This window comes from Pristis pectinata, chromosome 26 (genome assembly GCF_009764475.1).
Source record: "Pristis pectinata isolate sPriPec2 chromosome 26, sPriPec2.1.pri, whole genome shotgun sequence".
NCBI classification, from domain to species: Eukaryota; Metazoa; Chordata; class Chondrichthyes; order Rhinopristiformes; family Pristidae; genus Pristis; species Pristis pectinata.
The window spans coordinates 26,105,315-26,119,909 of NC_067430.1; the positions used below are offsets into that span (position 1 = coordinate 26,105,315).

General features: G+C 42.9%; 1 protein-coding gene across 1 annotated transcript in view; it reads right to left on the reverse strand.

The window, feature by feature from the left end:
- Positions 1 to 2,106: 2,106 nt before the first annotated feature.
- The window catches only part of tmem201 (transmembrane protein 201), a 144,900-nt gene continuing 132,411 nt past the window's right edge, over positions 2,107 to 14,595 (reverse strand). Inside the window, exon 11 of the mRNA XM_052039419.1 lies at positions 2,107 to 5,123. Coding sequence (XP_051895379.1) covers positions 5,026 to 5,123 — 98 coding nt within the window. The 3' untranslated portion in view covers positions 2,107 to 5,025. The remainder of the gene's footprint in view (positions 5,124 to 14,595) is intronic.

Consider the following 14,595-nt stretch of genomic DNA (forward strand, 5'->3'; position numbering starts at 1 on the left):
AGATTGTCTGTTGTTTTAGATTCCAGCCTCTGCAGTCTGTGGTGTCAACTGGGACAGGGACTTGAATCTATAACTTCAGCAACACCACCATGCTTGCAGTTGGGTGCTAACAACTGAATCCTAAAAGAAAGCAATCTTTTGTGGTTTCCAAGACTATTTTTGTGATGCGGATTGTGAATAGTTCAAAGGTAGATCAAGGCAAAATCCAGGTCCACTGTGTAATCCCTGAGTGGTTTCAGACCCAAACACATCTGACTGCCTTCAGCAGTAAAAACCATCCTCAGGAAGGAAGAGCAGACAGACAACCTTGTATTTATAAAGTCCTTTTAATGACATCCCAAAGCACTTTATAGCCAAAGAAGTACTTTACCATGCAGCAGGCTCCAATTGCTCGAAGTGATGCCCCCAGTCACCCCCGAGTAAACCTTGTGCACCTGTCACTGTCGAGACATTGATGGCTCCACCTTGCTCTTTACCCAACATCAAGCTCAAAGGTTGCTTCAAGCCAACCAGATTCTGATCTGAAGCTTCCGATACCTTTCCGTCCCAGCTTCTGTAACCCTTCCATCAGAACTTTCACCCCGTGGGTTTCCCTCCATTAGATAGTTTTCAACCACTGATGATTTTCTGGTTTATTGGCTGGCCTTCCACTGAGCACCTTGCTCTTAACCTGCAGCTTCACATTAAGGTTACCTGTGCAGTTCTCATTAGGTTGGATGTCAATGGAAGTGGCCATATGGAGCCTTAACTATATCGAGAGACCATTGAAAGTGGAGGCTCCTTTCACTAGAGCAAAGGTGGAGATGATATCAATAGTGTTGTTCAAAATCAGAGCTTTTCATAACATAAATTAAGAAAGTCTATTTCACAGTTAAGCATATTCTTACCAACAGGGCACAACTTCCAAAGCCGCCTCAGGGAAGACCTTGAGAAATCATTGCTTGTCGGTGCACATTAGGTTTGTATGAATAAAGACTGCTCTGAGAAAAAGAGGTAAAACCAGAATCTATAATCAAACATTTATCCACTTCTTTCCAAAGGAAAATATAAAATTAGAGAAAAGACAGAGGAAAGGGGTGGTTGGCTCAAGTACAGCCACGGGATAGTCTGCACAGATCCAATGACTCAGTTCTAACAGAACCAAGTGGCAACTGCAGACCGAGTTGCTCTCAATGTTTGGTTTGTGGCAGTATCTCTGTTCCCATTTCTCAAGTTGTTCTTGTCATTTTGCAAACATTCCCAGTGAAAATAATTGCTGGTACTGTAAAATATATCCCCGTGAACTTGTATGGCAGATGGTGATAACCACACTGAGGTGATCACCCTGTGCTTGTCTGGTCTGACCCACGTGCGGTTGTTTCCAAGTTTCAATTGTGGTTTTTGGGTTCAGGTAGGTAATGTATCCTGATAGTGATGGAAGGTTCACAATGCAAATAGCCCACAGTCAACCCAACGAGAATCCACTTCTTTTTGTGAAGTGTACACCCATTGCAGACGGTCCTGGTGATGCTGAACCTTCTCCTTCCGTGTGGTTACCAGTGAGTCAGATCCACTTATGGTGAAAATAACACTGTAGAAATACTGCATTTGACCAACTGGTTCTTCACGTGTGACCGTCTTGCTTTGGAGTGACTGGTATGTCGTTCATTACTCTCATCAGGGTTTCCCAAATCCAGTTTTGACCTGCGAGTCTTCTGGTGCTCAGTCTTACCCCATATGTTACTAACAATGAACAGCAACAAAACACGCCCCGTGTTTTGTGTGGGAGTTGTGATAGGAAACTATGACTTGAGAAAAGGTTAGCAAAGATAAATTAATGTTACAAGCAGCCAAGTGGGTGAAGCCAGGACACTATCTGAGACATGACATTTGCATTTGTGAAGCATCACCTGTAAGGAACCAGTGGGCAAGTTAACGGAAGAGTGGCAGCGTGAATATGACAGGACAGGAGAGAGTTGTTTACACCAGGACACAGCCTGAAGTGATCCGAATTTCATTCACAACGCAAACCTCACAGGAGACACCAGGGTGTGGACTGCACCGTTCCTTGCTGCTGCTTCTGGCAGTTGTTTGAGATAGGGAGTATTGTTTCAATGACTTGAAGTCTTATCCAATTGGAAAATAATAGATTCATTTTCATTTCAACCTCAAAACTAGGCTCTATCACTCAAATTACAAATATAATCTGTACAGCAATTTGGTCCATTAATACAAGTACATAATACTGATTCAATTTCAGAATTCAGTGCTCAGCCATACTGAGGGCAGTGCTTCATTTACCAATAAAAACCCCAAGTGTTTTTGTGGACTGTGTTCCAGCACCTTCTCCAAAAATAGCACCTGTCATAGATGGGAGTAATGGTGCACAGATTGTCCATGCGTACAATGCTTGATGGCATAGGTTGGAGCCAAAGTGTTGATAGGAAGCAGCCTTTAAGTTAGGCCTGTTGCTTTGAACAGATATTGGACTTTGGTGGCAAGTTTCAATACTTCTTGTGGACACTGGTCCTCCACTAACCTGTTGCCTTGTGGGACAAGTAAACTGAAGGCAAATAAATGAGGACTTGCAGAGGCAGAATTAACCAGTGAATCAGATTAGGGAACTAGAATAGTGTTGTTGATCTATAAGTTGCTGGTATACCAACACAACTGTTGGCGGCCAACACAAGCGGATAAGGTCAGAAAATCTGTGTCAGAAAATATTCTTTTTTCTAAAGATTTTCCCCCTTGGAATTGTCACCTTTCTGTATGTTTATAACTAAAGTTTTATCCAGAAACGCAGACTCAACTGCTTACTCACTATCTAACCACACACATGGGTGGACACAAACACATGCTCTCTTCTTTAAACCGCCCCCCACCTCCCCAACCAACCTTCCTCTATGTCCCATCTTCTCTCACCCCCCTTTTCCTCTCCAAACCCTTGCTCACTCCCCTTCACCCTTTTCCCAATACCTCCACCTTCCCTTCTCCTCACCGTCCAACCAGACACACCTCTCTCCCACTAATCCCTACCCCTCCTCCTTCGCCATTTGATCTCCTGCACCTGGATGTGGTTAGAGTATTAGTCAGTGATTGTGTGCGCTCCTCGACTTGATAAGGTCAGTGCAGGAGAACATGGTCTCCAATCATCTTGGACATCCTTGCCATTGAACCAAGACCTCAGCAGTCAGGACCATGAGGTAGCTGGCTTACAACGACCACCCCACGTTAAAGGATTCACACACATGCATCTTCCACACCTCATAATAGTGGACACAGATCATCCTCAAGCCTGAAGAGAACATATAGATAACCTCACAGCTGTATGCTATCCATCACTTACTCACACAAATCAATAGTTTGCAAACTGTGTATCCATTCTGGACCATGTAGACAGTTCATTTCTCTGATCATTGGCCTTGAACAGTCTCCTCAACAAAAACAAGGTATGTCTACTCCAGCTGAAGGGATACCAATGAATATTGTAAAGTTGCTTTCTAGATTCAAACTCCTTCAAAGACCAGCAGCAAACTGGACTAATTAGCCTTACTCACCAATACTGACTTTATATCTGCTTTGAGATAGAAGATTCATTTCTATTAACTGATAACTTTACAGCCTATGAACATTTTTTTTAAAAACAATTGTACCAATCAACCAGCCTACATTTCAATATCCTTCAGAAGCATTCCCTTACCTACAGCAGACAACAAAGGCAAAGTGTGAGATCTGGAAGCCAAAGCAATGTTTCAGATGATAGCTACACACTCAGCCTCCAGTCCTTTCCCCTTCAGAAATTGTTTTACATTTGCCTTCAATTTCAAATGTTCCACTATATAAAGCCAATTGATTGAAGAGAAATGAAGAAGGATCCCTTGGAACCCATTAGTTTGGTTGCAGAGAACGTCATTTGCTGTGGTTGATTTGACTTGGCAGTTAAGTTGAGCTGTAGGAGGTCGTTTTGTTTCATGAAAGTATGTGCATAATGGAATACAACTTTAATCCTTGCCGGTGCAGTTCCAAATTTTTCTCCAAATGAAGTTCATTACTCTACTTGAAGCTTCCACTTTTGAAGAGTTAATAACCAATAAAGTGGATTGATCAACACTTGCCAAGAGTAAACTGAAGAAGAAATCTTCTAATAAGCAAAATGTGTCTCTTTAGAAACTTCTGCTGCTTTTTCCGAATTCCTACCAAATTACCCATTGGTGGAATTATTCAAGCCTTTACCACTTGAAGAGTAAGTCGAAGGCTGTAAACTTGAGTGATGTGCTGAACTTTCCCCTTCTGATGAAGAAAGCAAGTAGTCAAAGTTGAAAAGAGCTTTTCCAAACTTTCCATCAACATTTTTACACAACATTTTTTCCATTGAGGCCCTTTGCCCAATAGCCCACAAAGTGTTAAACTGATTCAAATCCATATAAATAGCTGGGAAAGTCCATTAATAGACACAATCTAGACATGTTAGATTACCCTAAATTCTACCCAATGCTACCACCACACATCATCTCTTCCCTGATTAGTAAATATTGAACAATGCTTTGATGTTGAGTCCATTTTGCTTACCAAGGTATGAACAACAAAGCAACAAAATATAGGTACACTGATTGAAAAAATGTCCTCAGGTATGAACCTTTAAGCAAAACCTGGCTGCAGCAGCCTTAAAATACATACATAATAAAAAGATCAACTTAATCATGTCACAAATAGGCAGTTGCAATTTCTTTATCTTGACCCGATGCAGTTGTACGCCACATTAATACCTTCTGTTGTCCGCACAATGAGCATCAGTCAACATTTTGCAGAAATTAAAGGGGTGCAGGAACTGATGGCAGATTCCAATCACCATGGAGAGGCTAACAGCCTGACATCCACCCCACCTCCTCCTCCTAACCTGCCTACACCCATTAATCTTCAATAAGGGCGATGAGATGCTTGACTCACGACGTAAAGTCCTTAAGGTCATCTGCAGTGCGGAGTTCTGTCAAGGAGCAGCTGATTGGATTAACTCTCTTCAGAATGTGTGCTTGAGTTGTTTTCTGATCAGTATAGGCCTTGATAGATGTAGACTGATGCGAAGACCACGTTTGCAGTCAGGCTTAATCCCAGAAGACTCTTCCACAGGATATTTCCGCAAAGTCCTTGGTTAGGGATCAGGCAACAAGAAAGAATATACATATAAATAAACTAAAGAGCAAAGAACAAGATTCACAAATAGAGTTTATGGATAAGGAAAATTACTAACTAAAAAAGATGATTCAACACTATAAAAAATATACTTGTCAGCCAATTAATCTACCTTTATTTACACAATAATAATGCTATTCCCAGCCAGAGTAGAGATGACTGGGCTATTTCCTTGTCAGTCAAGCTGCTGACTGTACTACTACTAGACAGGCACGGCAGTGTAGTGGTTAGCGTAACGCTATTACAGCGCCAGCGACCCGGGTTCAATTCCCGTCGCTGTCTGCAAGGAGTTTGTACGTTCTCCCTGTGTGTCTGCACGGGTTTCCTCCGGGAGCTCCGGTTTTGTCCCACATTCCAAAGACATACGGGTTAGGAAGTTGTGGGCATGCTATGTCGGCGCCGGAAGTGTGGCGACACTTGTGGGCTGCCCCCAGAACACTCTACGCAAAAGATGCATTTCACTGTGTGTTTCGATGTACATGTAACTAATAAAGATCTGATCTGACAACTGAGATTAAATTTAGATAAATAGTTGAATGATAACTATCCTCCATTCACTGCATTTTCTAGAGAAATCACCTACTTTTATTGGGAGAGTTTACTGTAAAATGTGTGCTTCCTCTACACTTTCAACAGACTTTTAAGTAAATTGACATTGTTAGTCCTATGCTGGTCTCGAACTCACTGCTGGATGCACCAATGCTGCCCTTAAATTGATTATTTATATCTGCTACCCGAGTTGATGCAAGAGTGGAGTTCGACCTGATTAATAATCAGGATGTAACACGTGCCCATTTATAGGATCCCTCACCTGGATCCACCCATCACCTGCCAAGCTCTGGTCTCATCACCCATTGTCTCTTCATTTCCCTTCAGAGATGCTGCCTGACCTGGAGTTCCTCCAGCTCCTGTGTGCTGTTCCTATTCATACGTTTCTTTCTTCATGTTATTTAAAATGTATGGCTTCATCTGAAATAACTCTTTTGATTTAAGGATCCTGCAGTTTTTAGGGTATTTAAATGATTGAATTATAGAAATTTACATCGCAAAGACAAACAGGTTGGTAAGTTAATTGGCCTCTGTAAATTGCCCATAGACGATTGGTAGAATCTGGGGGGAGTTGGTGAGAATTTGGGAATAAAATATGCAATTAATGTAGGATTAGTGTAAATGAGTGGTTGATGGTTGGTGTGGACTTGGGCCAAAAGCCCTGTTTCTGTGCTGAGTCTCTGTATAAGACCATGAGATACAGGAGCAGAATCAGGCCATTCAGCCCATCAAGTCTGCTCTGCCATTCAATCATGGCTGATTATTTTCCCCCTCCCACCTTCTCCCTGTAACCCTTAACCCCCTCACCAATCCAGAACCTATCAATCTCTGCCTTAAATACACACAATGACTTGGCCTCCACAGCCCTCTGTGACAACAAATTCCACAGATTCACCACCCTCTGGCTGGAGAGATTCCTCCTCATCTCAGTTTTAAAGGGACATAAGACCATAAGATATAGGAACAGAATTAGGCCGTTCAGCCCAGAGTCTGCTCTACCATTCAATCATGGCTGATTTATTTTTCGCTCTCCACCCTATTCTGCTGCTTCCTTCCCTGTAACCTTTGACACCCTTACTAATCAAGAACCTGTCAACCTCCGCTTTAAATACACCCAATGACTTGGCCTCCACAGCTGTCTGTGGCAATGAATTCCACAGATTCAACACCCTCTGGCTGAAGAAATTCTTCCTCATTTCTGTTCTAAATGAGCGTCCTTCTATCCTGAGACTGTGCCCTCAGGTCCTAGACCCTCCTACTTACGGAAACATCCTCGCCATGTCCACTCTATCCAGGCCTTTCAGTATTCGGTAGATTTCAATGAGATCCTTTTAAGCTCCATTGAGTACAGGCTCAGAGACATCAAACGTTCCCCTGAGAATGACTCTGAGAACAAGGCCATTCAAACTTCCGTATATCGACTTATACTAATTCTGCTTCTCAACTCCCGGCGCACAGCCGTCTAGTTTACAACTTTTCAAGTGCTCATCCAGGTACATCTTAAATGTCACGTGGTATCCTGTCTCGAGTGTCCTTTCAGGCAGAGTGTTCCCGATCCCTGACACCCTCTGGTGAAAAAATATTTCTCAACTGTCCTCTAATCCTTGTCACAAATACTCTAAACCTACGCCAGGTTATTGACCTCCTTGTCAAAAGAAAAGGTCCCATCTATCCGCTTTTCTCTGCATTGCCTACTCAATAATCTCATCAAGCCCCCTCTGTTCCCATTCTGCTTTTAGGAATTGTCATCCTGTGGGAATATAATAATGACAGTTCCATCCATTAGAAGATTGCACAGTCTTTATTTTGGTTCAGATAACAAGGGGCATTCTGTGACACCAATTTCTTTTAATTCTGAACTATTAATAAAATACAGTTTCAATTACATTCTGATTATCAAAGACCCCACCCACCGGGTCATTCTCTCTTCTCTCCTCTTCCATCAGGTAGAAGATACAGGAGCCTGAGGGCACGTACCACCAGGCTTAAGGACAGCTTCTATCCCACTGTGATAAGACTATTGAATTGTTCCCTTATACGATGAGATGGACTCTGACCTCACGATCTACCTTGTTGTGACCTTGCACCTTATTGCACTGCACTTTCTCTGTAGCTGTGACACTTTACTCTGTACTGTTATTGTTTTTACCTGTACTACGTCAATGCACTTTGTACTAACTCAATGTAACTGCACCGTGTAATGAATTGACCTGTATGATCGGTATGCAAGACAAGTTTTTCACTGTACCTCGGTACAAGTGACAATAATAAACCAATACCAATCTGCCTGCAGATAACACAAAGCCAATCCTGGGTCTGCAGAATATTTGACACAGCAGGAAAAGTGACCATAGCTAACCACATTTTCAAAACGTCAGCTACAGTTACAAGTGCGCAGCCCTGCAGTCTAACTGCCGCTGTTCCAACAAGTTAACCTTTGCTGACTCCCAACTATAACTGCTTTCAAATGAAAGTGGCCCATGTTACCCCACGGGTAAAGGCAGAGTGTAACACAGATCGTTTACAGTCCCATCAAACTGTCAGAAACTAAACACCTGGATGTCTCACCTGCATTTGTTTGATACACTCAGGGTGATTACACAGATACAACGTCGTCTAATATGGCACCTTCCCTGAAAAGGTCAATGGTTTAAGCTGCTCAACTGTGCAGTTAACCCTTTGTTCTCCTTCCTTGATTCAGTCCTTATTTTAAAGTAACACTGCCTGCCAAAACAAGCTATTAGATTAGTACCTTGGTCAGTGGTGGAAGTACCATTGTGGCAGTGTAATTCTTCAAAGCAAACCTTACAATGAACGGTAACACTTATTGAAGTCGTATAATCCAATAAAAAAAACTCTCTGGTAAACTTAGGATTGCTTTTACTATATAAAGATAAGCTAGGCATAAAATGCAAAGTTAATGTGAGTGCAACACTGATGAGGTAGTTATTTTCTCATGTGCTTTTAAAGTGGAAATCACCTGATCTTTAAAACTTGACACCAACCAGTTTGCATTATTTTCTAATATCGGATTCCTATTCTCGATGCTACCGGCAGGAAACCTTTAAAGGAAAAATTCACTTTTCCACAGTTCTTTTGCAAGGAGCCAAGTCTCATTTAAAATGTTCTAAGTATTAAATATCAAAGTATAAAATTAAAAGTAATTGCTCCTTGGGAATGAAAACTCCATTATCCAAATAACTCTAAAGTTACATGGTGGTGAGCCAGTTTTCAAGCCAGTTGGACAGTGGTTTTCAGGATCAGATTTAACCCTTTGGCAAGGTGGATAAGGCGTCAACACTTTGAGCCTTTCTGCCTCAGTTTTGCAGACAGGATGTATTTTTCCTGGTGGGCTGAGTTTATACTTTTCCTGTATCTCTCCTTCAGTCAAGAATTTGGCAAATTCGTTCTGCAGTTTATTTTCAGTGCTTTGTTCTAACCTAACCTCTAACAGCTCCAGTCTGACAACACCTCAGCTACCATCAGGTCCCCCTAGGTTCCTGCGATTCTGTACTTTGCTTACAACTCCCAGCTCCCTTCAATTACCCCACATCTCTCTTCCTCCCACCAAATGCAGAAGAATATTTAGACATCTGGATCTTTGCCTTGAACTCTATTACCACCTATAAAATTTTATTCAAAATTCAGCATTTCATTCAAGTTTTTTTTTTGGTCTTCTCCCCTAACTCTGTCATGTTTATGATTTTTACCTCTGTCTCAGGGCTGTATTGAAGCATCAGAGTCACTGATTCTTCAGAATCTGACCCGATCTAATCACCTTCATCTGACCTTGAATTTAATGTTTATGTCAATCCATCGAGCAATCAGTTTGGTACCATCTGTGTGGGAAATTGCACATGGTTTTGTTGAAAAACTGATGCATAACATGGAGGTCTCAGTTCTGCTATTTGAGGAAAACCAGAATGTTCATTAGCTTTTAATCACCCAATTTAAAGAACTCTTCACATCACCACCTTCCCTTTCAACGGGAAAGCTGCAAATCATCAATTAACACACAGTCGTGGAACTTTTAATGTTACAATCACATTCGGTGAAATCAATCCACAATACCAAATGAAACCACATTCTTGAGGATTGCACATCAGTAAATCATTGTACAAGAGAATTAGTTTAATACTACCCAACTATTAGTTTACTTGAACTACGTCTTCCCTATGGGACCTTTCTCTTTCCAAGCTATGGAAAATACTGTTTTCTGCTGGAAAGCTCCTTAATGTGCAAGGCTGTAATGTGCTCCAGGAAGGACATGGCATTGTGGCCACTCCTATTGTTGTGTTTATCTTTGCTGGCTATTTTATTAGTTTTCTGTAAGATTAGATGCATCAATTGAAAATGAGCTTGCCTCAAATGGTAATATTCTAAGATCCGAATCATGCCTTTGAGCCTTTTCAGGATTAATCGAGTTCAGTCCAGTACAAAGTAGGTGGACCGTGGATGAGATGTTAAACTGAAGCCCGAGCTTCCATTCTCAAGTAGATGAACAGGAACCCATTGCACCATTAAGCTGCCCACCAGTCTGGGTGACATTTATCCCTCTACCAACATTAACAGATTATCTTTACACCCATTTGCTGGGGTCTTCACTGTGCCACATGACTGCTGCATTTGCATGTCCAACAGCAGTGAATGCAATAAATAAATGCAACCTCCTTTTCTTCGTTATATGAACTCTTAGGGCCTGCAGGCTTTGTTGCTTCTCTGGTGCAGAAAAACAAGCATCTTCTTCAGTTTAGTAGGGCTAACAGACCTCCCTTACACAAAATATTACAGTAATTCGCAGACGGAGAGTTAGAAGACATTACAAAAAAAATGCTTCAGAAGATTCAACATGAAATGGCAGAGCTTCTATGCAACTGGCTACTCCCAATACATTTAAAACCTCAGTTATGCTGGTTCTTGTCTCTACCCAAATGCAGAGACTTAATAAAAACGGCTCAGCTCAGTAACAGCAGCTTGAGTGAACCCATGGGTAAAGAAACATGTTAAAACTCCTGCACCAATGCTAATCCAGCAAGATATGCATTAAATTTATATTTAAAGACTCTTTATCAACAGATTTTCTATTATATTGCACAATATCTTAAGGCCAATTACAGGGATTACTTTATTGAGTATTTTATTAAACATTGTGGAAGAACGATCATTGCTTCTGTAAAAAATGTTTTGCTACTTCAATACTCGACCGCCACATAACCATCGCCTGTCCCTCTTACAGCTGAAAAAGGTCCCTGACGTCTTGACCCCCAAGCTGTTACTAAACAAAGTATTTCTCTTCAAACAGGTGCAGCCTAATCCAGCAAGGTGCAGGGTTGAGGTCAAAAAGTCACCCTTGCTGAGCTTGTCTGGCCTCAGGGAAGATCCCGGCTTTTCTGCAGCTTGTTAAACATGAGGTGTCTGGTGAAAGTCACTGCCTGTTAGCGTGGCGCAGAAACTACAATGGCAGAAACGGCCCGGAATGAACCGGGGGGAGCAAACAACTGTAGAAACAATTATATGGCCATGGCGCTAAATTGCATCTCACTGTGATAATGAAATGCCGCGGAATTAAAGAAAAGATAGGTTTCAAACTAAACCGATCACATCCGCACACTGAACAATTTTGCCCTGAGCGTTCTGGCTGACAGTCTAGGCCAAACAGGAGACAGGTTTTCTTCCTTAGATGCTTATTCTACTTAAAATCTGTATTATCCGAGTTTTACAGTCTAACGACACAGGAAACAGACCATAATTACACTTAACCCTTTTTAGTATTGGGTGCATTTTTGTTTTGCAGGTTTCAATGTGTACGCTTCTTGAATGAAGGCTGCAAGAGCAACAAACAGACATGGTGAAATGTTTCCTGAGTTTGTGAAAATTAATTATTCATGGAACCGGATGAGATGTACCCCAGGTTGCTGTGGGAGGCGAGGGAGGAGATTGCGGAGCCTCTGACGATGATCTTTGCGTCGTTGATGGAGACGGGAGAGGTTCTGGAAGATTGGAGGTTTGCGGATGTTGTTCCCTTATTCAGGAAGGGGAGTAGGGATAGTCCAGGGTATTATAGACCGGTGAGTCTTACCTCAGTGGTTGGTAAGCTGATGGAGAAGATCCTGAGAGGCAGGATTTATGAACGTTTGGAGAGGTATAGTATGATTAGGAATAGTCAGCATGTCTTTGTCAAGGGCAGGTCCTGTCTTACGAGCCTGATTGAATTTTTTTGAGTATGTGACTAAGCACATCGATGAAGGGAGAGCAGTAGATGTAGTGTATATGGATTTCAGCAAGGCATTTGATAAGATACCCCGTGCAAGGCTTATGGAAAAGGTGAGGAGACATGGGATCCAAGGGGACATTGCAGTGTGGATCCAGAACTGACTGGCCCACAGAAGGCAAAGAATGGCTGTTGAAGGGTTGTATTCTGAGTGGAGATCGGTGACCAGTGGTGTTCCTCAGGGATCTGTACTGGGACCCTTACTCTTTGTGATTTTTATAAACGACCTGGATGAAGAAGTGGAGGGGTGGGTTAGTAAGTTTGTGGATGACACGAAGGTTGGGGGTGTTGTGGATAGTTTGGAGGGCTGTCAGAGGTTACAGAGGGACATAGATAGGATGCAGAGTTGGGCTGAGAAGTGGCAGATGCAGTTCAACCCAGATAAGTGTGAAGTGGTTCATTTTGGTAGGTCAAATATGTTGGCGGAATATAGTATTAATGGTAGGACTCTTGAAAGTGTGGAGGATCAGAGGGATCTTGGGGTCCGAGTCCATAGGACGCTCAAAGCGGCTGCGCAGGTTGACTCTGTGGTTAAGGAGGCATATGGTGTATTGTCCTTCATAAATTGGGGAATCGAATTTAGGAGCTGAGAGGTATTGTTGCAGCTATATAGGTCCCTGGTCAGACCCCACTTGGAGTATTGTGCTCAGTTCTGGTCGCCTCACTACAGGAAAGATGTGGAAGCCATAGAGAGGGTGCAGAGGAGATTTACAAGGATGCTGCCTGGAATGCGGAGCATGCCTTATGAAAGCAGGCTGAGGGAACTCGGCCTTTTCTCCTTGGAGAGACAGAGGATGAGGGGGGACATGATAGAGGTGTATAAGATGATGAGAGGTATTGATCGGGTAGATAGTCAGAGGCTTTTCCCCAGGGCTGAAATGGTGGCCACAAGAGGACATAGGTTTAAGGTGCTGGGGAGTAGATAAAGAGGAGATGTCGGGTAAGTTTTTTACTCAGAGAGTGGTGAGTGCGTGGATGGGCTGCCAGCAACGGTGGTGGAGGCGGATACGATAGGGTCTTTCAAGAGACTGTTAGGTAGGTACATGGAGCTGAGTAAAATAGAGGGCTATGGGTAAGACTAGTAATTTCTAGGATAGGGACATGTTTGGCACAGCTTTGTGGGCCGAAGGGCCTGAATTGTGCTGTAGTTTTTCTATGTTTCTTTGTTTCTAATAAAAAATAAACTGCTGGAGGGACTCAGAGGGTCAGGAAGCATCTGTGGAGGGAGATGGACAGTCGAGATTCAGGTCGAGACCCTTCAGCTGGTCAGACGTGTCCACAAACTGGTCAGTTCAGGTGAAGGATCTCAACCTGAAACGTCGACTGTCCGTTTCCCTCCACAGATGCTGCCTGACCCGCTGAGTTCCTCCAGCAGTTTGTTTTTTCCCCAGATTCCAGTGTCTGCTGGTCTCTTATGTCTCCATTATTCTTCCAAGTGTGCTGGCAGGTCTTTTGCACCTTACCCTTCCAGACTCCTTGGGTTTGACCCGGAGTCTCTGATAACTTAGGCAAGTTTCAGACATGTGCAGCACGGTAGTGTAGAGGTTAGCATAACGCTATTACAGCGCCAGTGATCAGGGTTTAATTCCCTCCGCTGTCTGTAAGGAGTTTGTACGTTCTCCCTGTGCGTCTGCGTGGGTTTCCTCCGGGTGCTCTGGTTTCCTCCCATATTCCAAAGACGTACAGGTTAGTAGGTTAACGTGGGTTTAATTGGGCAGCGTGGGCTCGTTGGGCTGGAAGGGCCTGTTACTGTGCTGTATAAAGTTTTAACCTCCAGGAACTTGGCCACAAACTTAGGTCCCCAGACCGAGGCTGGGGGAGGGTATGCACGCATACCCCCTGACCTGCCTTAGTGGTGGTTGGGGATGTATGAGGAGGGCTGTCTGCCCAACTAAGGCTCCAGTTGATTCCCAGGTGAGCCACCCACTCTTGTTTGATACTCCTGAAGGGTCTTCCATCTTCACACTCATTTCCACAACTAATTCCCTCCTGCAATGATAGCGGCTGTTACCATATATCCTGGAATGGCAGAAATTAACTCTGCATAAGCCAGGGTTTCCATACAGAATAAAAGCAAGCCACTGACCTGCTCTGCCGTTTATTAAGATCACAGGCGATCCTCTACCCACTTCCCTGCCTGATCCCAATATCCCTCAATTCCCTTACAGTCCAAAAATCCTGGGATCTGCACCTCAGTGTTGAACACACTCAATAAGTGATCTTGGGCTTGAGGATTATAAAGATTCACATCCTTTTGAGTATAAAAATCTCTTGTCAAGATATGATATCTGGCATTTTATTGGTTACTAGCCAGGAACCAATGCCAAGATTTTCAGTGGGACTAGTTCCCGGAGTATCTAACTCTGCATCTCTCCACAAAATTCCCACACACGCTGAATAAGTCTACTTTAATGCAATTAATCCAGTGATTATATCTGGGGAGGTGTAATGAGATGTTTTCCTAACCTCAATACAAGTGTTTTTAGATTTTCCCACTGCTCACACGTGTGGAGAGGTTAATGGGGGGCAATCCAACCAGGACAAAATGAAGTGGCACTTTATTGGAATAAAGTAGCCACCGGAAAAATCACTGGGTCATTAGGGAA